Source organism: Hydra viridissima, unplaced genomic scaffold (assembly GCF_058129835.1).
Source record: "Hydra viridissima isolate aposymbiotic clone 2 unplaced genomic scaffold, HvirCarnegie_v1 scaffold_8, whole genome shotgun sequence".
NCBI lineage: Eukaryota > Metazoa > Cnidaria > Hydrozoa > Anthoathecata > Hydridae > Hydra > Hydra viridissima.
In genome coordinates, this window is record NW_028324307.1 from 13,943,711 (window position 1) to 13,969,741 (window position 26,031).

Genomic DNA, 26,031 nt, shown 5'->3' on the forward strand with positions numbered 1-26,031 from the left:
TAAGTGGAATAACACACAATTTTTCAACTAAAATCAAGGATGTAAAAATGAAATAAATGTGAAATAAAAAATAGATAAAAACAATAAATTCGTTATTTTTTTCAGTAGTTTTAATAATGAATTTTTAATTCTGTTTGTATTTTGTCCACAGCATGTTTAACATGCTGTGTTGCAAAAAAATCATTTAGTTTTTCCCATTTAATTAATATGAGTTTTTAACGATAAAAGAAAAAAAATGTTGGAGAAAAAGCTATGCACAAATATATGGAAAGTCCTAATAGAAGCTACAACTCAATAGCAAAAGAGTTGCAAATATATCCCTACACCGTTAGTCGTGTTATTCAACATTTCTCTCAAATAAAATTGATCAAATGCGATTCTGTTGATGGAAGAAAAGAGAATCTTCAAGATAGAAACTGGTTAGAAAACTTGTTAGTAGTTTTAAGATGAACCTTGGCCTCTCATCTAGAACGCGCAAAAAAACACTTGTAATTCACATTTATTATGTTTACACGCTTCATACACTTTAATTAAAAAAAAAAAATCGAAGTGTCTTCGTAGAGCGCAATGCGCTTTACGTAGCCATAAGTTGCTCAGAGCGCAATATTGTACACGCATGCGCAATTATTTTATTATAACAGTGCGATTTATATTTCAAAATAAAGCTGGTTAGATAGGCGATTAGTGTAAGGGTTAGGGTTAAGGATAGGGATAGTATAGGGGTAGAGATAGGGATAGGGATAGGGATAGGGATAGGGATAGGGATAGGGATAGGGATAGGGATAGAGATAGGGATAGGGATAGGGATAGGGATAGGGATAGGGATAGGGATAGGGATAGGGATAGGGATAGGGATAGGGATAGGGATAGGGATAGGGATAGGGATAGGGATAGGGATAGGGATAGGGATAGGGATAGGGATAGGGATAGGGATAGGGCTAACATCAACAAGATTTTAAAAAAATATATATTATTTCCAGAATGATCAGGGTCATGAAGACTTGATAGCTACACTATTTCCATTTTTTACGCAAAGAAAGCCCTTAGCATAAAATTGATTTCTTCAACAAACAATAATCCATTGAATAATAATAATAATCGTTTAATTTATTTTATAAAAACAATCTAAATTGAAAATTGTTTGAAAATAAATACAACTTGATTAGAATGTTTTTCAAAAAATATTCCTTACATCATGATGACTATTTTTAGATAAAGTAGCGTTCTTTTCGTCAATTTTTCGAGGATATTGATTACAATCTCATTCCACAAAAGTTGCAGCATTTCCCATAGATCAGATCTTAAACAATTCATACGTATGGTTCGATCTAAATCAGTGCTTTTCAATATGTTCCGCCGCTCTTTTTTTAAAAAACTATAATTGAAGTACAAACTTAAGCACCCTTTGACGCTTTTGCAAAGCGTCAAAGGGTGCTCAAGTTTGTTATTTTCTTGAAGTAAATATCATTGCCCAATTAAACCTTTCCATGACGTAAGTGCGTAAACTAAAATTTTAAAATATTTCCCTTTCCTTAGATCTCCCTTAGTTTTAACTGAATTATCAACCTGGTTATTCCTAAAACAACTCCAAATCATGAATGAGCATGACAGTTGGAAAAACACACTTCTCAAATGCTCGTTCTTTCTTGTGCCGCCGAACAAAAAACTAGCCAGTTTAAATTGAGGGTATGATTTGGGGTATAATTGCTGCATAGAAGTCCTTATTTTGTGTCCAGAATTAATACTCAAAATATATTATTATATATTCTTATTGTAGAACTGTTTAACAGGTGATCATGTGTGGTTCTTCGCAATGGGTTTTAACTACAAATAATGAAATTCTAAAAAGCTTAAAGTTAAAATAAAGTTAATCAGTTTGTAGAACTGGTGACGTGCTGCTAATGCACTTATTATTTTTGAAACCACTGCACTGTCTGAAAACCTAATAACGCAATTATCTTTTTTTAATAGAAAAACTATCTTTCAAATATTAAAAAAGGTGATATTTTGAGTTAATTCAAATATTCAATATTTTCTATGTCATTAGATAAAGGCAAATGGTATGCTACAAAGAAAGATAACAAAGTGAGTTCAAATGCAAAAGTCATTACCGGATACTGTCATGATGGGTAATCATACGATTGAAAGAAAATTAGAAGCCAAGAAAGTGGTATCTGATATGGATTCGAATACTCATAGCAATAACTTTATTACCGTTAATATAAGTGGTCAAAGATTTCAACTGCTGCGAAATATTTTATCTATATATGCAAATACAAGACTTGGAAAATTGGTGAGCCAGCCATTTGAAACAAGTCTCTTTGATTTTTATGATGATTTTCAAAATGAATATTTTTTTCAAAGAGATCCTACTTGTTTTCCCATCATACTTGCTTATTATTCGAGCGGTCAATTGCATCTTCCACGTTACTCTTGTAAAGAGTTCCTCAGAAATGAAATAACTTATTGGGGTATCCCTTTTAGCATAAGAAATAGTTGCATATGTAAATGCCAAAAAGAACTTGGGAGCGTAGAAATGCTTCATCAAAAAGGCGATCACATTTCTTATAAAACCAAAGATAAAACAGAATCGAGTGCGTTACCTTCTTTAAATAGCCAAGTATTGGAGAAATGGAAAAAAATAATTTGGAATTTTTTGGAAAATGAGGGTTCTTCAAGCGCTGCAATGGTAATAAATTCATTTCTTTTTATTTTATTTGGAAAGTGTGTTGCACATCCACAACTATGTATGTACTGTATTATATTAGCGGTTATTACACTGCGTTATAAGTATTTATCCAACTTTAGGTATTCAAAAAAGTTTCATTTCTTGTGGTGATCGCTTTTATAACCATTTTGTGCTTAAGCACTCTTCCCGAACTAAATGTTATTTTGCCAAATGGAAAAAAGAAAGAAAACTCAATCTTAAAACACCTAGAAATGGCGTGTTTAGTGTGGTTTACGTGTGAATATTTTGCAAGATTATTGTCTTCCCCATGCAAACTACTATTTTTGAAATCATTTCTAAATGAAATTGATTTGTTGGCGATCATCTCATCCGTTATGAAACTAATAGTTACTGCTGTAAACCACACCGCTAATGATACAACGGTAGCTCGAAGCATAAAGGTTTTTCAAATTCTTTGTGTTTTCCGTGTATTTAAAGTTGCTAGGTATTTTTCAGGTTTGCAAGCCCTTGGTCACACAATCTTAAAATGTGGTTCGGAACTAGTTCTCTTTTTTATGCTAATTGTCATAGATATGGTGTTTTTTTCTTCTCTCCTTTATTACGTAGAAGAGCATGAAGAAGGAACTCAGTTCACAAGCATTGTATCAGCATTTTGGTGGGCAACTGTGACTCTAACAACTGTTGGATATGGGGATATGTATCCCAAATCTACAAAAGGAAAAGTCCTTGGAGCCTTGTGTTGTGTGTCTGGAATATTATTCATAACGTTACCTATCCCGATTATTGCAAATAAGTTTTACAATTTTTATAATGATAGCAAGGAAAGTAAAAAAAATGAATCAAAGCGAGATTTAGCAAAATTTTACATCGAAAATGAAAGCAGTAAGAATTCAGTTGATTCACAGAATTCAAAAAACTTTGAATACAGCTTGAAATTGAGGCAAGTGTCTGGCATTAAAAAAAAAGGTTTTTTTTACCGCAAAATTTACCCTACGATTGGTGTTAGCAGAAATCTCTAAAATTTTTGTTGGTAAAAATGTTTCGTGAAAAACATCCGGTGTAAACGAAGTTTCTTTTAATATGATGGAAAAAAAGGAAATTTAAACACCAAATTTTTTGTTAAGTTTTTTGTTACAATATAAAAGTAAAACTCAAATTGACAGTTTCCTTTTTTTAATCATCAAAGCAGCACAAGTCTGATATTTACTTCAGCTCAACCCGTTATCCATCCAAAAGATTTTACTTGTGGCGTATAATTTATACTTATTATTTCGAAAAACCAAATAATAGCTATGCATTCTAGCTAGCTGATAAAATATCTTTTGTTTAATGCTACAGTGCTGCGAATTGCTGTGTTTTTCTAATACTATTAAATTAAAGGTCTTAACTAAGATAGGTTTTAAGTCAATTAAAAACTAGATTATAAACCAGAGAAATGAAATGGTTAATATATCAAAAGTTAGTAAGAAATATCAAAAGTTAGTAAGAAAGTAAGCAACGTATTAACTTTAACTATCTTAAAATTCTAGTTCCTTTTTTATTCTTCCTGTTATCCAATTGTTTATGATATTGTTTGGTCAGTAAATTACCTAGAGCCCCCCATCCCCGCCCCCAACTCCCGGCCGATAGTAGGTTTGCAAGAATAAAGGGTTAAAAATTGTTTTACATTTAGGTCATAAACAAATATCGTAATTTAGTAAATTTACGATCTTCTTAAATCCATTAAACTTAAGGTCTATCAATCGTGATTATCTGAAACAAATCCATTAAACCTAAGGTCTATCAATCGTGATTATCTGAAACAAATCCATTAAACTTAAGGTCTATCAATCATGATTATCTGAAATACAGCAGCCAAATTTTGTTGAAATACTTTAAAGCTTTATAGTGGGTAATAATAAAGTGGGACTAATAAAGTAAAATTAAACTAATTGGATAAGTGTTAGGGCCCAAAAATACCGTGAGGAGGGCGGCGACTTAGAGACTGACGCGGCACTGCATTTTTTAAACAATTATTTCGATTACTTCTGAGAAAATAATTAGTTGAATCAGTAAGAACCAATTGAAAAGTATGAAAATAATAGATCTTGTTAACCGTCTGTTTTATAAAATACTTAGTATAAGTTTTAAAAATACTTGGTGAGTTGATTTAAAACAACTTCAACATTGAGTTTGACTTGACGAGATTAATGATTCAATTTGTTTACTCAATTAAGAAAGAAGCACCCATCCTATGTTCGAGTTGGTATCAGTTTGCATAAAAATGTCGGTCCACTAAACATGTAACGATAATATCTAAAGATAACGTAAGAATCAACCCTAAATAAAAATTTTAATTCGTCCCAAAGACATTTAAAGGGACTGCACAGTGATCTTTTCAACCTTTTACAAATGACAAAGCAAAATCTTCTCACAGAAATTACAAGAAAAGTATAAATAAGCGTAAAACTAAAAATAAACTGACTCTAAAGATTCGCGAATTCAGATAATCAGCACAGTTTTTCAAAAGATGATTCGGACAGGCTGTTTTGGCAAATTATACATTTTGGTATGGTAACCCTGACTATAGGTTTTTATTTCTTGTTTATAGTATGATTTATCAATATTCTGCATAAGTTTTTTTTTCTTTTTTTCATTTCTCATGTTAAAAAAACGAGAAGAGGAGGAGGAGGGGGGGGGGGGGTCGAAGAACAGTTTTTGTATTCAAATAATAAATTCATTTAATTCATATTCAAAAAATCAGAATAGGCTTTTAATTTTAAATTTTAGTTACATTTGTGTAACAGATTTGTTCGTTTTTAAAGCAATCGTATTTATCTACGGAAACCAATGATATTCGCGATGCTGATTCGCCCAATCACACCTTTTTATTATGTTTTAAGAACCTCTTGTAGAATTAAGAACTGCTAATTTTTGTCGAAATTTCGCAAGTGACGAGAACATCGAAAACAAGCATTTTTTGTTAACACACGTTAAAACAAAATATCCAAACATTTGTTCAACCATTTGAAGAAATTGACAAAAGGAATAGATTATCAAAGCAAAAATATCATAAAGTTTTCTTAAAGAAAACAAAAAAAGGTAAATGTATTAATGGCATCAACTTTAGTTTTAGTTATTTGTTGGTGGAACTATAACAACAACAAAAAAAAAGAACTTTTTTTGAAGTCTGTCGGATCAACGTACTTAAAATTTATTTTTTTAAAAAGGAAACCTCTGCAGTCCAAAACTCCTAAGACCATTTAGCAATTGGTTGTTTATCAAAAGCTTCACTGTAGAAGTGCATTAATCTTTCTTCGGGTTTTTCTACTTTGACAAGAAAAGTTCGGTTATCCTCAGTTCGATACGTTGCAGACCGGAAACAACAATCGTTATTTTTAGAGTCTTTTCCATGGTAACCGCACAAGTAAACATCCAAATGGCGAATTACATCGTGGGCTTGTTGAAACCTTTTTAAAGCATACCTCATCACAATATTTTGAGTTGGATAATCGAGAGTTAGAAACTCGGCTGTATCTTCAAAAGCAGCTACCTGACTTAACTTTATACAAGAGTCCCTAAAAACATTATCAAGCGAGTATTGCTGAGCGAGTCGAAGAGCAATAACTCTGTTAAAGGTTGGCGATTCAGCTAAATATTTTTCGCACATGCGCAGAATTCTTTTGACTCTAAACTGCTTTGCGAGTTGCAGTAGGGATGCTACGTTTGCATCTAAAGATCGGAATGAAACAAAAGTTTTAAAAGATATATAAATGAATTAAAAAATTTATCTAATGAGCTAAAGAATTTTAATAAAGTCATGAAAGAAGCCATGAAAAGTAATTCAATTACCTGTAACTCCTCCTTCGTTGACCGTATAAATTAAAGTGAGAACTGTGCGAATTTCTTCAGGTTGGAATCCATTCAAAACAATAGTGTTATTGTGTTTCTCATCCATTTGATCAATAAGTTTTCGAAAAAAACCTGACACACACGCAACAAATTGGCGCTGAATGGGAAATAACGCTTTATCCACTTGCAGCAAAGTGTCGCAATCTTTGACTTCCCAGGGAACATTTTCTAAATTTCCTTGTAACTTCAAAATTTGATTACGAATGTTCTCAGAAAGCTGGTTTGCAAGAGTTTCTTGTGATTCATTTATAGTCGCCTGATCGAACTTATTGTCAATGTCGTGATTATTTTCTGGGAGAGAATACATCTGATCATCAAAATCCACCCCGGAATCTTCGCTGCTACTGAGCCAGGTGAAAACTTTCATGGACACTTTTTCATCAACGTGTATTTGGTCATTAGAAACTTTGCTATACTGCCGATAAAGGGTCATTTTTTGTGATAAAAAGGTTGAACAACGGTGTCAAAACCTTTAAAGAAGTCCTTTGAATTCTCTCTATTGTTAGAAAAACTATACCTTTAGTAACAAAGCTTTATAAAACTGAACTGGAAATAAAAACGAACTGAATCAAAAATAGTAAAATCATCTTCAAGAATATTTACCGAATCAACTTTTATTATGACGTAGAGCGTTTAAAAGTATTGCTGCAACAACTTGCTATCTCCTTAATTAAGTGGAAAATTCTCTTGAGAAAGAATACATTTCTTATAACATCAATCTTAAACAAGACCTCCGTTTCTAATTCAATTTACAAACTTCAGTTTAGTTTTAAAAAATTTATTAGTTTTAAAATTATGTCTAAAGAAAAATACAGTTCCAATTTCGTTATCAAGCTGAATTAATTACGTCTTATATTACGTTACTAAAAATTATTTTAACGTAACGATTTTTCCGTTATTTAATTTTGCTTTTGTAATTCTTTTGTTTATGACCTAATATTGAAGCTAATTTAAAAAACCGTTTATCTGTAAATCGTATTAATCAATAACTGCTTCCGTGGCAATCTGCAATTTATCTCATCTCGCGCGAAGCTTTAAAATACAAAAAAAAAAAAGTTCCTTCATTACCGTTTGTCATCGCAGATCAAAGTTAACATTTCCTGTTTTAACAATTCCTGTTAACTAGTGTCACGTTTTTTTTGGTATTGCGTTAAACAAGTTTATTTTACATCACATTAACTTTCTGAATAAGCTCTAAAATAAAATTTGGCTGAAAAATTATATTCAATCTGTAAAAAATACAATTTTTCGATTTCACTAATCTCTTTTTTAGAATAATTCAGATATTAATCTAATAATACGCAGTTATTTAAATTCCACAAAAACGAGGGAAGAAAAAGTTAAAAGATAAACAAAGAAGAGATATCAAAATTAAATATACCTTAAAGATAAAATAGTGTCAGCTACTCATCCATATTGTAGTTTATCAATCCGCTTACTAAAATTTTTTAAATTAATGTTTATGCGTAAAGTCACGTTGTCGAGTGAGGCGAGATAATCGTGTTAAATTTTACAGTCATTAATGCAAGACATTAATAATATGTAATGGCGCAATTACGGCTAATTGTTGTTTTTAATTTTGTTTTATGGATAGTTTTCCAAATTGTGTTCATATTTAATACCAAATAATGCTGAGTAATATCGAATGATGGAAAAACATTTCTAATGGAATTCATTGGATAATCCGAATAGTTAAACATGGAGTTTTTTCGAAATTCTTCCCGGTTTTTCCTTTCTTCAACCGGTCGATTTTACCATTCAACCAACTTCCTTTCTTCAACCGGTCGATTATACCATTCAACCAACTTACAACAAATAACAGGAATTAGTGTTATGCAATAATATTTACAATTTTTTTAAAATTTAAATTATGAAATAAAGCACCTCTTTTTCAGACATTTCCTTTATCACAGTAATTAGACGAGGTAGGGGGAGGGGATTGCATTTATATATTAATTAAGCACCAATATGAATCATAAGAGATCAATATTTTACCAACACATCTTATTGTTCCACATTTACTTATTTAGCGTGACCAATAATTTAACAGATTTTAGATTAAGCAAACATGTGTCTTTTAACAAATCAGTGGTCTGCTATGAGTATCATTAATAAGTGCGGTACACCGGAAATTTTTTTTATATAGTAAAATTTAACGTGACACCGGATTGTTGGTTTAGTATAAAATTTTCGCAAGTTTTAGTTTTAGTAAGAAATAATATTAAGTTAAAATTTAATATTCGTAGACTCACTAATTTACCGGGATTGGTCCGCTAATAAATTCGTTTGGTACATTTGAAGAATAATGTAAGCTTCCGTTATAAAGAAGCTTCATTTAATAAAATAACCTCGAAAAAGACAAGAGCTGTACATAAAAATAAACGATCTTTGAAGTTACAAAATAAATACATCAATTCATTTCGTCCTTAACGGGACGCCCTAAAGCATACATATTTTGGTATCGTTATCGTAGCGTGTATCAAACAGTCATTTTATATAAAATAACTTCATTATGGCTAAACTCAAAACGACGAAGATAAATATTTTTTCATCGATTAATTTCCTTTTTAAAACTTATTTACGAAAATTGAAACCGAAACATTGAATCTTTTACAGAAGCTAAAAGACAAATGAGTTAAAATAACGAATGCAAAATATAAAAGATTTATAAAATATATCGAAGAACAGTTTTCGTATTCATATGATAAATTTCTTTAATTCATATTCCAAAAATCAGAATAGGCTTTTAATGTTAAATTCTTAGTTACATTTGTGTAACAGATTTGTTCGTTTTTAAAGCAATCGTATTTATCTACGGAAACTAAGTGTCAATTAGAAAGGAGAAAAAAGGAAGACAATAACGAAGTTAATATATGAAAGCTACAGGTGCCTTCTTCAACTTTATGAAGAAAAGCTTCAAAAAACAACGGTTCACTAGCGTTTTTCTGTTGTTTGCAATTGCTGCTTCGTCATCAAAAGCTGCTTTTCTTGAAAAACCTATGGAGGAGGCATTGGTATAGCCTTTCCAGCTCCGTTACTCTTAGGCTGTTCTGTCACCACCTCAGTTACACCGTTGCTATCATAGTTCGTGGCGTATTTTTCAAATGCCATACCCTCAAGTTTATCTTTATCTTTCTTCGGCTCATCCGTTATAACACTACCCTCTGACTTACTATCTTCCGATTGACTAATATCATCATAAGCAGGAGGTTCCTCTTCTGCATCGTGTTTATATCTTCCACAACAAAAATTACAACAGAAGCAAAAACAGCAACAACAAAAATAGCAACCAGTGATTATTCCGCAAAATATTAACAGACCCTTACACCAACCACTGCTCAAAAGGAAGTACGTTTTGACATTCTAAATAAATAATTACATTAAGAAATTTTTCTAAAGCAAAATGCATTAGGGCTTAAATTTGGTGGTAAAATGCTACTACATAGCAGGTTTAACAAAACAAAAGATTCCATAACTCTTCCTATGTAAAATCAAACAGTTACCTCCTCTCCAAACTGCTCAGCTATGTACAAGCCCATTGAGCCATACCGATCATAAATTTCTTTCTTGTTTGGATCTGAGAGAATAGCATGAGCATGATTGATTGCTTTGAACTAGAAAAAGTTAAAAGAGTGGTTTTATTGGGTGATTTTTTTTTTTTGAATTGGTTTTGATAGTCTTCATCATTTAAAAATGAAACCCAAAAAGGTGTTTATTTCTGATCAAAAGGTTGCTTCTTGGAAAGCCATTTTGGATTTTTTTTCAGCTATCAATAAAACAAATCATTTTTTTAAAATTTACCTGTAGCTAAATTATATATAAAAATCAACATATATAATCTATAAGTTATGTACTTGTACATTATTACAATTATAAAACTTATGTACTCATACATTTTTGTAATTATATTAAATAGAAGTTTGTTGATTTTGAATTCTCATTTGAATATTATTAACAACACTGAGTGAGAATTTGTATGACTGTCAGATGTGGCTGCAGTTTTTTGGTTTATTTATAATTTCCAATAAATAGTCATAACCAGTACTGTAGAGGTACTGGTTATGACTATTTATTGGAAATTATAAATTACAAAGAATGTAAAGGTTACAATTAAAAATATCAAAACAAATTAAAATGAAATTATACAATGAGTTAAAAATAAAATTCAGCATAAAAAATAAAGGTAACAAAATTTAGAGAAAGATTTTGAGAGTTTCTAATAAATAACATCTTTTTTGCCTCTTCTGCTATTTGAGAATTCTAAATCTTTACATCGATCTGTAGAATAAATGAAAACATGAAAGCTGTATTTGTAATGTTAATATGATCTTTTTTCGTAATGACAATTACCTGATAGTAACAATTGGTGTCTTTGGTGATAATTATTTATCTTGTTCATTTTTAGTAAAATGTAAGCAAATGATTAATTGGTAAGTTAATAAAGAAACAAAAAACAATATTTCCAAAAAAAAGAATGAAGTAGTTTTACAAATACAGAATCTTTCATTTTTCTTTTAAGTTATGGCTTTAAAATATTCAAATAACTTTTTGAGAATTTAAAATACAAATGTTATAGCAATATTTAAAACATAACACTAGAAAAAGACACCAGAAACATAAAAATATTAACTATAAATTCAATATAATAACAAGAACCAACTTAAAACAAACTGCTGGACTATATACAAGGAGCCAAATATCAAAATGCTAAAAATCTCATTTTAATGAGATAAGTGGCTTCCTGATAATTGCTTGCTGTAAATTACAATTGAACCTACTGTAAAAGAATTTTATGAAAACTTGATAATATATTTATATAACAAATATTACCTTAAAAATAAAAAAATAATTACCTTAAAAATAAGAAAAAAAGAATTGTAAATAATTAAACAAAAAGTTATAAAAACAAACATGCAAAAACCTTTTCTGTAGCTTCTGGATCATCTCGGTTCTTGTCTGGGTGATGTTTTAAAGCCATCTGTATGAAAGAAGGAAAATTTAGTATTTGTCCTATTCCAGCGCATTATGAAGAACAAGGAGAATATATATACACTTTTACCTTTCGATAAGCTTTTTTAATTTGATCTGGTGTGGCATCTCGCTCTAAGCCAAGTAACACATAGAAATCTGCTTGTCTAAAAATTAAAAAATATTTAAAATTTAACACTAATAAAAAATCAACTATTCAAATAAAAATGACTTCTTTCAAAAAAAATTCTGAACAAAATTTCATTTTTTACAAAATTCTTAACGCCATTCTTCTTTTATGATAAATGATCAAAACTTACTAAAGTCATTTTTCAAATAATTTCATAGCTCGTATAAAATTCAAATAATTTCATAGCTTGTATAAAATTCAAATAATTTCATAGCTCGTATAAATTTTAATTCAGAATTTAGCATTTAAAGCCATGCTATGAATTCTCATTTATAACAGAGAACTTATGTGTAAACATTTTAACAAATTTATCATTATTTTCCTAACATCAGTGAAGTTATTACTCAAAATAAAGATGATTTAGTAAACAGTATCTCTGATTAATGATGAAATTAGCAAATATAAAGCTGTAAAAATTTTGCATACACATCGATTGATACTAGTTAAACACATTCAAGCAACACAAGGATTTGCTAATTCCATTAAAAAGCCAAAAATAATTTATAAAAATAGCTTCATAAACAATATTTACTCAAAATTTTCTTTTATGCAAAAAGAATGTTTGGCGCTGTTTGACAATATTTTAAAAACTACTATTACAAACCATTAAAAAGAAAAAGTTGTTGGATAACATTGAATAAGTCTTTTTCTATTTATTTAAATTTATTTAATCCTTAAATCAATTGCTTTACTTCTCATGGTTTTGCATTCAAGTGCAACCAATTAAAAAAGCTCAATACATATTTACAAATATCGCATTTTCATAGGTTTAAAAAAATAAAAGTATATTTGAAAATCTTTCCATAAAATAAATAATTTTTATCTTAATTGTAAAATATGAATTTAAAAAACTTATTACACAGCTGTCACAAATTTCATGGCAATAACTTTAAACCAAAAATTTCAGAAATTTATAGTGTTGTTTTTGAGACATCCCCATTTTTAAATTTTAACATCCCCATTTTAAAAGTTTTACATATTGAAAAATGTTAAGGATCTTATGTCATTTAGTTTAATAGAGTGTGGTGCAATGCATTTTGCTAATTTCTTAAATTTTCTATTTAGTTATTATACATATATTAATTTCACTGGCTTTTTATGACGACATTTTTTGTATGTTTTAGTGAGCTGCAATTTTTATTATGATTAAAAGATTTGTGTGTAGAACTTCTGAATTTCAACTCTCCATTACTTGATTGCAATGGACAAATGGGGAAATAAAATTGATACCAACAACTTCTGTTATGTATGTGCACAATTTGTTAGTGAATCAATGCAAAATTTCATTGCAACATTGCAGGAAGCCTATCAGAAATATTTCAAAATATTTCCTGCCAATATTTATTTACTAATGTAGTCATGAATATGGTGCTTACTATTTTTGTTCAATTGAGAAAATATCATTAAATCCCTAAAGTGGATTTATCAGACTTAGCTGATCACCCAGATGTTCAGTCTACTGCTTCCCATTCACAATCATCTGAAGGTCACAGTGACACTGATTTTGTTTATGAAGAATCAAACAGCAAAAATTTTAAAATGGTTTTTGTAGGGAATTAAACCTCATCAAATTAATGTCCAAGTAGTGCCTCGCCATTCTTAAAAATGACCCAGATTAAAGAAAAAGCTTACAGCAGTGATGGTTCAACAACTTAATGAGCAAGTACCTTTAAGTAGATTAAATTTCCTGTCCTACATATAAAGCTATATCTTTTTCAGAAGTATGTTAAAACATTGGATAAAGAAAGAAATGGTTTTACATTTATATGCCAAAATAATAAGAAATCACAAAGTTGATATATGGAGTCTTCACTGGTCCTGAAATTAGACTTCTTATGAAATGTGATGGTTTTCCTGGCACAATGACAGATTTACAGTGTGAAGCTTAGTTTAACTTTTTTGCTATTGCTAGACACATCCTTGGAAAGAATGTAGCTTTCAAGCCATGGGTTTTCTGTAAGCAATAAAATGCACCAGCAATTTAACCATAAGGACAAGTGTGAGCCATACCTAAGAATTTTTTCAGATGAACATAGTGAAAGACTACACAGAGAAATGCAAGTCATTGAAAAGCACTTTGATCACTGCCTTAACAAAGAGATGGTTGCTGAATGCATATACTCTTTAAAAAGGGATGTCAACTTCTACAAATGTTCAAAAACTGTGATTTCAAATAATATTTTACATTCAATAATTTATATAACTTGTGTTTGAATATATTTTTTCTTAGACTTTTATCATATTTTACATATGCTGGTGTGTAGTGATTTTTAACAAGTATTTTGAAAACATCATGACAGATTATGCTGCACTTTTTCATAAGTTTCATATGTACTACCTGTATATGAAAAATAGTAAAAAATCATCAGTGCATGAAAAAAAAATTATTTTTTTTGTTACACCTGTGTTATTGAATGCTTTTAAAGCTTTTAGAAAAATGAATGAGAAGTGACTGGGGCAGTGTGATAACTATTTGTTTCATTCAAAATAAGCCTTCCTAAAATAGCTCAACTTATTTGTTAAGTTTGAAATTGTACTTTTCCCTTATTTAGGATAAGATTTTGTACAGCAAAATTATACAAATCAAAATGAATATTCCCAAATAAAAACATAAAAAGACAAATCCTTTTTTTCATATTTGTTTCATTTTTAAAGTGATTTTTTCAAAAGATTTTTAAAAGATTTAATCTCTGCAAAAATAATAAAAAAAATTCAAACAAAATTGTCAACAAAATTTTAGTCAATAAAAATATGTTAAAAAATAAAATTTCAAAACAACCACAAAAAAATGCAACATTAAAAAATATTCAAGTGAAAATACCCCCTATAATAAAATTACATTATCATAAAAAATACAACTTCAGTTATTTTTCTCATAACAACTTTGAAAACTTTACTTTTACTTTTACCATTAAAACTAATATGAAATAAGTTAAAGTGATCTTTTTTTGAGTGACACATTTATAATTGCAAATAAATCTCAAGTTAATTAGGATTTATTCACAAATTAAAATTTGAAACTTAAAAATATAACACAATTCAAAAATTGAAAAGGCCTTATTTTGACGATTGGTATGTTAAACTTTAGGACAAATATAATTTTTTAAATTTTTGCTAGTAAGTATTCTACCTATGAAATGTAAAAGATTATGGAGTATATAGCATAACCACAGCACAGTAAGAAATTATTAAAATTACCTACAATTTTTAAATTTTTACTACTAACTATTCTACCTATGCAATGTAAAAGATTATGGAGTATATAGCATAACTACAGCACAGAAAGAAATTATTAAAACTTTTTAAGTAAACTTAATTTGAGCAGATATTACTTTTTATAAATCTTATAAAAATTTTAATGCTAAGATTGGGACAGACCTTTTTCAAAAATTAAATCAAATTAATATTTTTCACATTACTTTTTATCTAACACAAAGTCAAGGTCAAGACCAAATATAAGACTAGCAGTATTGTACTATTGTAACAAAAAAAGAATAGCAGTATTGTGGTTGAGGCCAAGAGCAAAGCTTTGTGCCCTCAGTAGCAAGAATTTTAATTTCAAAAAAGAAAACAGATTTTTTTTTACAAAGACAGGAAAAAAAATCAGCATTTAAGATAAGAACATTTGATGATTAATTTGTCAGAAAAATTACTCTACTGAGACTATAGGTTATAAGACAAAAACTTATTTAAAAAGGATTTTAACTCATGTGATTTTTATGATATTAAGGTTCTTTCTTTTTATGATATTTTTATGATAATAAAGTTGAGTCCATAAAACATGTGTTCAACTTGAATGCTTGTTAGGCTTAAAAAATTCTTTAAATGATATTCTACACCTTTAAAAAGACTAAATATATCTCTAAATATCATAACTAAATATAATTAAATAGCAATAAGCAGTAAAAAGTTCAAATTAAATATTTATGTTTAATTATTCACCACAGAGCAGAAGTTTATGAATATTTAAATGTAACAGTGTACAAAATGGTCTTACTTTACTTTACTTTTAGAATCTGTCTCAAAATAACACTTCTTTGGAATTTAGAAAAAACTCTAGGCTGTAAAAACAAATAGATATCTATTTGTCAAGTTTAAGAGAATTGCATACATACACACACACATACATACATACATACATACATACATACATACATACATACATACATACATACATACATACATACATACAGCACATGTACAAGCCATAAATATATAGTAGTAGCTACCCATAATTTATACACTTGTACATTTAGCATATGAGTTATGGATAATAAACTTTATATTACTCTTAAATTGTGTGTCTTTTGAATATCTGGCTTTTTTGTGTGAAATATAACTACAGCTGTATATCAGTATATAGTATATATTGATAACGTGAGAATATTTCTAGGATACCTTATAAACAAAACGAGTGATTAGATAAGAAAGGTTTAATGTCTACTTTCACTATTGGATAGGTATATACCAAGCTTTTACTCAAAACCAAATAGATACTTACTCATCATGAGAGGGAGGCACGTTTGAAGTATGCTTTCCCATAGTAAAAAAGTTATATAGATTAAATCCCCGTGTTAACCATTTTTAAATAATTATTTGTAAAGTCCTTCCAAGATTTACCAAGAAACCTCCATGTTTTTTTTCATATTACGAATCGCTGAGGTAATCCAATTAAGCTTTTGCTTAGGCCTAATTTACACAACAGTATTTTTATGGATAAATTTTTTTTCGATAATTCTAGGAGGGTGAATTTCAATGGGATGCTCCAATCAACAAATAAAAAATCAAATTAAGAGTAAAAAATATCTCTATTAAAAGTTTCAGAGATTTTCAGATGGAACAAAAATCTCTGAGTAACTTTTTCAGTATGCCTTGAGGCCTTTAATTAAATTCCACAAAAAAGAAAAAATCATAATTCCATAATTAAAAAAGTCTTTTTTCCCCCCTAAAACCGAAACAATAATCTTTTATTTTTAACAAAAGCTCAAACTTTGTTTCTAGAAATAAGAATATTTACTAGTTAAATACTTCACCAGACGCGCAATTAGCGCAACATTTTAAATCAAAAATAAAACCTTACTCTTTTAACTTTAAACTATTTATTCTCAAGAACAAAAAAAAAAAAATATTCACAGTTTAATACACAGTTTTCATACTTTTTTCATACTTAATACACAGCTTTCATACTTTGATTAGCCTAAATTTTTTATTTCCTACTGAAATCAAACCAATGCGAAAAAATTTTTGATGTTGGTATTTCGCAAAGTATACAAAAAAACAACTTCACACGAAATCGTTAAAATTTGTGGTTCTATGGTATTTAATACAGGACGATACTAAATAAAAATAAAATTTAGCCTTTATAGTTCCAGCTACGCACTGAAAGCTTGGCAAACCATATTTTTCAGAATAGGCGTTACAATTTTATTTAGTGTGTAATTAGGGATTTTTATAATTGGAAACGAAAATTCAAAGACTATTATAGTATGGTTAGCTCTCTTTTGTTTTAAGCCATCCAATTAACTGGACATAGACTTACAACACTATTAAACGGTAATTTTGACCATTTTTGGTACGAAAGTTTCCGAAAAAAGAAAAAGATGTGTCGTAAAAAGTTCTAACGATATTTTTCGACATTTAAATTTTATCTATGTGTATTGCACAATATCGATAATTCCGGAAACTCAATATTTTTGTATTTTTCAGCAAAATGTCGCAAATAGTGGATTAGAAAAAGAATACTACGGTAAAAAAAAAAAAAAAGCAGCAAAAGCAATTTTGTGCTTCAACATTATTATTATTATTTTTTTTCGTTATTTTTATTTATTTTTGGTATTTTATCTTTAAACATAATTAATAATTATTTTCAACAGCTTTCGTCATCTAAATGACAAAAAAAAAAACAACAAAAAAAAACAGTAACTGCTGGCAGCATTAGAATTAATTTTGATAAAAGTTTTTATAGAACGCTTCAGTAACTCATAGAATTAAAAACTTTATCATAGCATCAGAATTCATTTTTTTCATAAAACTTCTCACATCGCCTTAAAAAATTTATTAAAAAAAAAAAAAATCAATCTTGTAGAATTCACATTTATTAAGGACATTTTTTTCTTTCTCAATTCCACTTTTATTTACTCTGTTATGTTTTTGTAAACAAATGAATAGGAGAAGTTGGTTAATTTTTTACCTCGAAACATAGTATAACAAATAAAATCGAGAAAAGTTTTTATAAATTATTTAATTTAAAAAAACGCAATAAAAAATAAGCTTTAAATATGGAATTTTGAAAGTATGATGTGCTTTTTGTAGAATTATCCATTGAGCTTTGACCTTCCGTCTAAGGGAGATGATGCGATCTTGATATTTTTATTGCTTAAACAATAAATCATTTAACTAGCTTCTATTGCTCAGAGCGTCTAAGGTCCGAATGTAAGAATTGAACTTGAAATTTCAAGTCTTATTTCAAATTGAAGTTTCAAGGCTGATATCAATTGACTTTGAAATTAAACTTCGGATTTGAACGACTTGAAGTTGAACGTTTGGACTTGAACGTTCAAGTTCGATTCTTGCATATGGGCCTAAATGCAATTCATAAAATTCAAAAGATTACCACCTGGTGACAAAGCTCAAAAATGATCATAAATACAACAGATTGCTCTGTGTGCTAAATAAAAAAAAAAAAGGAAACAAATGCACGAAATGCACCGTATGTTCGGCGGTTCTCTGTTTGGCGGCCCTCTGTGACATGTTAATAAAGAAATCCGAGCACACCATAAAACAAAATAAATTAGCATAAATTAGTGAAAATAAATGTTAAACTGCAAAATGATTTTTTTGAGACAAAAGAAAAAGTAGTAAGCAAAGAATGTTAGGAATCAGAAAAAAAAATTCTTCACTAACTTTGATAACTGTTCTCCTTCTTCGCTCTCATCTTCCTCGCCTTTCATTATTTTGTACTTCGTATTCATTTCCGATGATCTTCATGTCATCTTTAATTGATTCTTAATAGCTTATTCATCTATATCAAAATTTTTATTTTTTTTACAAAAACGTGTTGGTCTTTTAAAGATTAATGCTTTCATGAAGGCAAAAACTACGGCATTTACAGCAAACCAAAAATGAAAAGCCTATGCATCTATGGTCGAAAATATTACCATGTACAAATACAAGTAAAATAGAAGTGAAATAATTTCATCATACTTTGACAATATACACTCTGCATGTTTTACATATTATATCCTTTTTTTAAAGTTATTTACCCCCTTGGTTTCTGTTTATGTTTAAATTGACTTACACATTTTCACTTATAAAATCCGGACTTTTTTTCGTCACCTGTTTTAGCTCTTTAATTGCCACATTCGCTTTATAAAACCAATATCGTTAGACTTTCAAAAACCTCTTCTAAAAATTTCTAAAAATACTTTGAAACCAAAATAAAGAAAGCCAATATAAAACATGCTCGTTGAGTTACCTGTACGTTCAAAATCAAAACGACCATTCTTTTTTAAAAACAAAAAGGCTGCCTAAGCAAATAGAACAAAGAACTTAAGAAATAAATAAATGAAAAGCGTAGGAATCAATAATGAATGTATATGCTCCAACGTGCCACGAGAACAACAACAAAACAAAAAAAAAAAAAAAAAAAAACGAAAAGTTTATTAAAAAATCTGTAAGTCGTGTTTGTTCAACATTTCTTTTATTAGCGTTTCATTTATTTATGGACGCTCGACAAATTCTTATCTCGATTTTTGTTTTCATTTTTTATGATAGAAACTTTAATAGGATAATTTAATCGACAGCTGTTTCGTGGCAAAGAAGTAGCTACAATGAGGTTGTTTGCATCTGCACCCGGGTGTTCTTTCTTATAATAACAACTTTGTAAACTTTTGTTGTTGTTTAGCTTGAATGTTCTAAAATATTGAATAGAGCAACACCGTGACGTCAAATCTGTTCAAAATGTTTAAAGAAATTTACACTGCTAACGGTAATTTACAAGAAAAAAAGTCCGATTTTTTGTTCGTTACTATTTTTCGTGCTTTAATTACACCAAAACTTAAACAAGACGAAAACATCGAAATGAGACCAAACTGAAACGAGAGTATCACGCATTTTATGTTTAAAAAATATTTTTCAGCTGGAACAGTTTTAAAATAGTTTTCACGTTTTTTGGATTAAATTTACAGATTCTTTATGTTCTTTTAAATATCTGTTGCATATTTGTTGTATGTTAATTGTATGCTTATTTAATATTTATTGCATATTTATTGTATATTTATTGTGTATTTCCTTTACATTTGTTTTATACTAATTGTATATTGATTTTATATTGATTTTACACTTTTAGTGTATTTATTATATATTTATTGCACATTTGTTCTATATATAAGTGCTACATTTCCCCTAAAAATAGGTTTGTTTTAAATAAAATTTAATCATTAAAACTGTAACTCAGAAAGAAATATTTATTACGTTTGTTGAACATAATGGGTATTGTTGCAACGTTTAAGGTTGCGTGAGAATGTTAAAATGTTCACACAAAAACTAATACTTGTTATGTGAAATAAAGCTTTTAAAGTTGTTACCACAAATAAATGAAAGAAATCGAAATAGTGATATAAAAAACAAAAGATGCATAAAAATAATCCAACTAGTTTAAATGATAATCTGTCAATCGTCTTTTGTGTAAAAGATTGTTGGGGGGCGGTGACATTGAAAAACAATTCACAAAATATCAGCAATTCATATCACATTAAAGGGATTAATTGGATGGTGTCGCTTCAATTCTTATTTGTTATGAAGAACTGTCTCTTTTTCTTTTCTTTTTTATATTAATGGTTCTTTATCTTCATTTTCATTAGAATTAGAAGATTTAGTTTTGCATAATTTGTTTTAATGATAAGAAAGTTTGTTTGCTTTTACTAATCAACAATGATGTCATGTTGTTAAACAATAGTATTAGAGAACTGCTTGGCAACGGTATAGAATAATGTTGCCAAGCGATACATGTTTTTTATTATTTTAGGCTGTACAAGCGATACATGTTTTTTATTACTTTAGGCTTTTATTATTTTAGAATCCTGAGCAATCTTTATATAAAATTCGCTCGATGCTTATATTCCCCACGTGACTTTTAAAATTTCTGTACACAAACATTGTGTAAAGCATAATTGAATGGTATTAAAAAAATGATTGCAATCAATAATAAATTTTTTGATGGAACTCTAAATGATCCCCTAAATCTTCTTTTCTCTTCGTTGTTCTCTCATCGAAATGAAATATTCCTAACTTATTTTTCAATACATGTTTTACAAAAACACATAACTAACAATTAATCATATTACATATTTACATTGTTTTTATTTGAAAGGACTTAATTGTAAAGATAATTAGGTTCACGAGTATGCACTAATATCGTTAATATATAATATTGTGTAAACAGTAAAGCTAAAACGTTATTCCTTGTAAGACATTACAAAAAATATTTGAAAAAAAAAGTTGAAAAAAAAAGGGAAGAAATTTAACTCAAAAATGCGTATTTTGATTATTTTATTTAATTTATCATGGTATGAAATGTTAGTTAACTGTTCATTTTTTGCTAATAAATGGTTTCATGAAACTTTTTATTTCATTTATTCAAAAGGGGGTCCCCATTCCACTTGATTCGCCAAATTTGGAAAAAATAATATAAAGTCTTGATAAAAATGATAAAACATGGAAATAAAGATGGAAAACACGCACAATGAAAAACAAACGTACACTTCCCAAAATTCAATTCTTGTTACATTTTTTTCATAAAACACGAGGGTGTATTTAACCAGAACATACAAAAAAAAAAAAAAAAAAAAAAAGAGATTTTTTTCTACCATAGCAGCAGTGATATTAACAATAATAGCAACAAAATATAAACAAGAAGCTTCATAACTGACTCAGTTTGAAAGCCTATAAATGCTACAAATCTTAAGAAGAACAAAGGTGATATAAACGACGTAGCAAATGAAATATTCTTTTGAAAATCAGTTGACTAAGAAACAAATTCTCAAACTGCTGTTAAGACTAAGTGCAATTAAAACAACAAAAATCTAAATTTGTAACGAAAAAAGTGAAACTGCAGGATATCATTAATTAAATTTCACGAAACGCAATAAGAAAAGATAAAAGCTCGCGTAAATTTTAGTTATCTTAAATTCCACGTTGTTATGACGACCCACAGTTGTCTTGTATCCGAAAGATTGCGTAATGCCAAAGCTTCGCGATTTTTGTACTTAAGTACAAAATGGAAGTTACATAACGCAAAATGAAGTCGCAATTATCGATTGCGATTCAGGAACGGAGTTAATTTGAAGTGGAAAAAACAACCAGAAGTGTGTTGATTGAAATGATTTGTTCAATATCGAATGACATAAATGACGCCCGTGATTCGGTCAACTATAAAATAAGTTATGATTAATTAACCCAAACAAATCTTTGCAATCAAAGCTTAAAGATATCTCACTGAACTTTTTCTAGCAGAACAAAATTTTTTTAAAAATACAACAATTTTTAATTAATTTGATTTAAACTTTAGCTGAGTATTATAACAAAGTTAAAAATGAATATATTCATCGTCCTAATTGCCTGCTGCATTGCTCTGTGTAAAGGTATGTTGCCGTTTATATCATAAATTTGTTTTTGAAATCATTATTTGTTGAATATTTCAATTTCTACTTGCTAAATATCTAATTTTATACATACAGCAAAGTATAATGTCGGAGAAAGCTACTCTTTTGAGTCCTTCAACAACCCACAACGTCGTGTTTGTGTAAAGGATAAAGACCCTTCTAGCGATGCTGATTTGGATTTCTCTGAATTTAAAATTGTCAAAGGTATCATTTATTAGATTTTCTATAAGAAAATATTCTTTAAAATACTTTCTGGCTATTAAGAGAGAAAAATATTAAACAAAAAAAATTGTTCAGTTTTTAAAATATCTGGAACTTTGCCTAATTTTTTGTTATAAAATTTAAGGAGGTTTTTGCTTTTTTACAACTTATAAACTAATTTAAACAAAAAAAAAATATATATTAGTTATTTTGATATGCTACAAAATAAGTTGTAGTTGTAAAGAGTTCAGTTCCATCAATATTACATTATTCCAAATTCAAATGTTTAAGGTCTAAACGGCCAAGCTGGCACGGTGTCCTTCCAATGCAAGAAAAACTCCACCAGATACCTGCGCCATCAAAACTTCGACTTGAAGTTACAAAACTTTGACAACTCAACATCTTTTAAAAATGAGTCATCTTTTATAATACGCGAAGAAAAATATTTTCCTGGATACGTGTCCTTTGAATCCACCGCTAAGCCAGGCTGTTATCTTCGATATCAAGATTCAGTAATGAAGTTGAGCAAAGAAGAATCCAGTGTGGACACATATAGGCAAGAATCCAGCTTCAAACTCGCTCGTTGTGGTGAGAAACGTTCAGAAAATTTATTTTGAGTCAAGTTTTTTTGAAATGTAACCCCTAATACCCATGATAGGTTTGAATGCTCTTATAGAATGAGCTAACTGTAAAAGTCAACTTACTTTACTCCAATTTTTTTAAGGTTTGGTGTACGTTGGAAGTTCTTACTCATTTGTCTCCTACAGCTATCAAGATTACCGTATTGGTGTGAAGGAGGATAACGTTTCAGTGGGGATTATTTTCAAAGGGTTCGAAGAATTTTTAGTCGTTCAAGGTAAAAGAAATTGTTAAAGCAAAATGATTCTCTTTTTGTGTTTTCCTGTTTTTCATTTGAGGCATATTACATATCTACTTGCTTTTTAGGATTGAATGGGCAAGCTGGTTCTGTGTCTTTTCAATCACTTAAAGATAAGAACAAGTATTTCCGTCATCAAAACTTCACTTTAAAGCTGCATCGCTTTGACAACACAAGTCTGTTTAAGAATGAGTCATCTTTTATAATTCGCGAAAACGTATTTTACAAAGATTTTGTTGCGTTCGAGTCAGCTAATTTTCCCGGTTATTTTCTTCGAACTCAAGATTTTCTCATCAAGTTACAAAAAGAATCTACATTAGAGTCATATAAAACTGATGCCAGTTTCAAACCCAACCGCTACGGTAACGTTTTTTTCTTATTTGTTTGAAACTTAAAAACGATTGATGACGAGGTAATTTCGCGACTAAATCTTTATTAACCCTTTCATTCTCTGGGTTGTTTTATAACAACAAATTAAACTAAGCTACCCCAACTCAAATGGTGCATTCTAACCGATTAAAAACAATATTATTTTAAAAATGAGAGTTGAAAAAGGCAGTAGAAAAAGTCTGCTTTAACATTTCATAGTACTGCTATCATTTTGTAAATGATTTTTTATGGGTTATGTTAGTTATGGAAAAATAATTGGTGCATGAAAGGGTTAATCGCTATTATTACTTTTCAAAAGAATTTAATAACCATAAACGTAATATTATTTTTTTAAAACTAATTTTTCTAGGATCAATGCACATCGGCAGTTCCTTCTCCTTTGAGTCTTATAATAACCCACAATTCCGAATTGGAGCTAATGCTGACTCAACGGTTTCAATCATTTTCAAAGGTCTCGAGGAATTTACCATTATAAAAGGTAATTTGATTGTAGAAAACATAAACTTAAGTAAACTCGCAATATTCTCACTGAAGTTTTCTTTTAAACCGAGAAAAATCTCTTTTTTAGGTTTAAATGGTAATGACGATTGCGTATCGTTCCAATCTGTTCTCAACAGCAACAAATATCTTCGTCAACAAAACGGTTTCTTAAAACTTCAAACTTTCGACAACACATCTTTGTTTAGAACTGAATCATCTTTTATCATTCGCGAAAACAAGTATTTTCCAGAATATGTATCCTTTGAATCTTCAAAAAACCCAGGCAATTTTCTTAGAAGTCAAGTAGTAGATTTAACGGTGGTTCTACAAAAAGAAGTTAATCAAGACCTTTTTAGAAAATGCGCGAGTTTTAAACTTTTATCTCGAGGTAAGGGTATCAAGGGGGGTGGGGGTTAACTTTTCTGAAATAAACTCTGATTTAGAAATATGTTTATCATTACGTTAAATACCTTTATGTGCCGCTATGAATTCTTTTTTTTAGACTCAAAATACATTGGTTTATCTTATTTATTTGGTTCCTACAACTACCCCGAGTATAGAGTTGCTGTAAAAAAAGATAACTCAACAGCAATTGTAGTCGACGGTTTGGATGAATTTAAGATTGTCAAAGGTATGCGATTAATGTATAGGATTTCTGCGATTTATTGCTAAATTGTTTTCCTTATAACATTAACGTTTTTTTTTTTTTTATTAAAACCTCGTTTATTAAAATGCTGTATTCATTGAAAATATTATTCTTTTATATATTAAGTATGAAATAATTTTTATGCCTTGTTTCATTTAGGTCTAAATGGGCGTTCTCATTCAGTATCCTTACAGTTGATTGATGATCAAAACAGATATTTGCGTCATCAAGACTTCCTCTTAAAGCTGCATAGATTTGACAATACTGTGTTATTTAGAGATGAGGCCTCTTTTCTCCTACACAAAGAAAGATACTATCCAGGTTGTGTCTCATTTGAATCTACTAATTTTCCGGGATTTTTTATTCGACACGAGGTTTGCGTGTTAAAACTGCAACAAGAAGACATAGAGGACGAGCTTTATAGAAAAAATGCAAGCTTCAAATTATTAGATAACACTGAGGACACAGTTGATCTGGCCATACATTAAAAACAGTTTTTCCTTTTTACGCGTAAGTTTTGGTTTAGAGGATATTTAAGAACACCGACAAACACCTCAATTTTTTTGATTGGCGTCTTTTCGATAACGCAAATGTAAATTATTCGGAGCAGGTTTTTTACGCAATAAAAAAGAAAGTGTAACACGTTCTTTACTGGATTAAATAGTTTCCTTAGACCTTCTAAAGCTCTTTGTTGTTGTTGTTTGTTGAGTGTAAGTGGGACTTTCATCGATGTGCGCTCTGTATTAACTAAAAGAACATTGGTTTATGCTTACACATTTTTCTTCACTTCTTGTGTAAAAACATTTTATTTTTAATGACCTTATAATTAACGAAGTTGTAAAAAAAAAACGTTAAATTTTTTTTTTTCTCGAGTGTTTTAAATGCGCTGAAAATAATGATATGCAAGGAACGTAATTGCAATCAGCGCCTAGCGGATGATTGACGAACTGAGTTGAAAATTACATTTAAAGTTTAAAGTACATTACATTCTGGGAGGAAAGAAGATTTAGGATTAAACGAACGATTTGTGACCGAGAT

The 26,031-nt window shown here is 29.2% G+C and overlaps 4 protein-coding genes across 7 annotated transcripts; 2 read left to right on the top strand and 2 right to left on the bottom strand.

Moving 5' to 3' along the window:
* Positions 1-1,944: 1,944 nt before the first annotated feature.
* On the top strand, positions 1,945-3,845 carry LOC145186870 (potassium voltage-gated channel subfamily B member 2-like). The gene is made up of 2 exons (XM_080063165.2): positions 1,945-2,689; positions 2,809-3,845. The coding sequence occupies exons 1-2, from the start codon at positions 2,096-2,098 to the stop codon at positions 3,706-3,708; spliced, it is 1,494 nt and encodes a 497-aa protein (XP_079919291.2). The 5' UTR covers positions 1,945-2,095; the 3' UTR covers positions 3,709-3,845.
* Positions 3,846-5,305: 1,460 nt separating this feature from the next.
* Positions 5,306-8,162, bottom strand: LOC145187142 (uncharacterized). 3 transcript variants are annotated; one of them, XM_090096708.1, is made up of 4 exons: positions 7,962-8,162; positions 7,649-7,774; positions 6,521-7,076; positions 5,484-6,400 (listed from the first exon to the last, which is right to left on the bottom strand). In XM_090096708.1, exons 3-4 carry the CDS (start codon positions 7,011-7,013, stop codon positions 5,922-5,924), a joined length of 972 nt encoding a protein of 323 aa, XP_089952834.1. In that variant the 5' UTR covers positions 7,014-7,076; positions 7,649-7,774; positions 7,962-8,162; the 3' UTR covers positions 5,484-5,921. The 3 variants fall into 3 exon arrangements, with proteins under 3 accessions (XP_089952833.1, XP_089952834.1, XP_079919577.2); XM_090096707.1 differs by lacking the exons at positions 7,649-7,774; positions 7,962-8,162 and adding an exon at positions 7,184-7,631 and having other exon boundaries at positions 5,306-6,400; XM_080063451.2 differs by lacking the exon at positions 7,649-7,774 and having other exon boundaries at positions 5,485-6,400.
* Positions 8,163-8,948: 786 nt separating this feature from the next.
* Positions 8,949-19,234, bottom strand: LOC145186735 (dnaJ homolog subfamily C member 5-like). Of its 2 annotated transcripts, none has more exons than XM_080062968.2 (5): positions 18,642-19,234; positions 11,640-11,715; positions 11,502-11,558; positions 10,084-10,194; positions 8,949-9,943 (listed from the first exon to the last, which is right to left on the bottom strand). In XM_080062968.2, the coding sequence occupies exons 1-5, from the start codon at positions 18,707-18,709 to the stop codon at positions 9,578-9,580; spliced, it is 678 nt and encodes a 225-aa protein (XP_079919094.2). In that variant the 5' UTR covers positions 18,710-19,234; the 3' UTR covers positions 8,949-9,577. The 2 variants fall into 2 exon arrangements, with proteins under 2 accessions (XP_079919094.2, XP_089952373.1); XM_090096247.1 differs by lacking the exon at positions 18,642-19,234 and adding an exon at positions 16,240-16,450.
* A 462-nt stretch (positions 19,235-19,696) lies between these two features.
* LOC145186734 (uncharacterized) lies at positions 19,697-25,860 on the top strand. The gene is made up of 9 exons (XM_090096245.1): positions 19,697-22,378; positions 22,475-22,603; positions 22,892-23,188; positions 23,325-23,456; positions 23,546-23,839; positions 24,217-24,345; positions 24,436-24,735; positions 24,850-24,978; positions 25,153-25,860. Exons 1-9 carry the CDS (start codon positions 22,330-22,332, stop codon positions 25,479-25,481), a joined length of 1,788 nt encoding a protein of 595 aa, XP_089952371.1. The 5' UTR covers positions 19,697-22,329; the 3' UTR covers positions 25,482-25,860.
* The last annotated feature ends 171 nt before the right edge of the window (positions 25,861-26,031 follow it).

What these genes read in the sequence shown, in the direction of transcription:
- LOC145187142 (XM_090096707.1), bottom strand. Translation starts at nt 7,013, where the DNA reads ATGACCCTTTATCGGCAGTATAGCAAAGTTTCTAATGACCAAATACAC. An exon ending in CAACGAAGGAGGAGTTACAG is followed by an intron (nt 6,401 to 6,520) that starts GTAATTGAATTA and finishes TCCGATCTTTAG; the next exon opens with ATGCAAACGTAGCATCCCTA.
- LOC145186870 (XM_080063165.2), top strand. Translation starts at nt 2,096, where the DNA reads ATGCAAAAGTCATTACCGGATACTGTCATGATGGGTAATCATACGATT. An exon ending in GTTCTTCAAGCGCTGCAATG is followed by an intron (nt 2,690 to 2,808) that starts GTAATAAATTCA and finishes ATCCAACTTTAG; the next exon opens with GTATTCAAAAAAGTTTCATT.
- LOC145186735 (XM_080062968.2), bottom strand. Translation starts at nt 18,709, where the DNA reads ATGAATACGAAGTACAAAATAATGAAAGGCGAGGAAGATGAGAGCGAA. An exon ending in TTAAAAAAGCTTATCGAAAG is followed by an intron (nt 11,559 to 11,639) that starts GTAAAAGTGTAT and finishes TCTTTCATACAG; the next exon opens with ATGGCTTTAAAACATCACCC. An exon ending in CTGAGCAGTTTGGAGAGGAG is followed by an intron (nt 9,944 to 10,083) that starts GTAACTGTTTGA and finishes TTATTTATTTAG; the next exon opens with AATGTCAAAACGTACTTCCT.
- LOC145186734 (XM_090096245.1), top strand. Translation starts at nt 22,330, where the DNA reads ATGAATATATTCATCGTCCTAATTGCCTGCTGCATTGCTCTGTGTAAA. An exon ending in GGAATTTACCATTATAAAAG is followed by an intron (nt 24,346 to 24,435) that starts GTAATTTGATTG and finishes TCTCTTTTTTAG; the next exon opens with GTTTAAATGGTAATGACGAT. An exon ending in TTTTAAACTTTTATCTCGAG is followed by an intron (nt 24,736 to 24,849) that starts GTAAGGGTATCA and finishes TCTTTTTTTTAG; the next exon opens with ACTCAAAATACATTGGTTTA.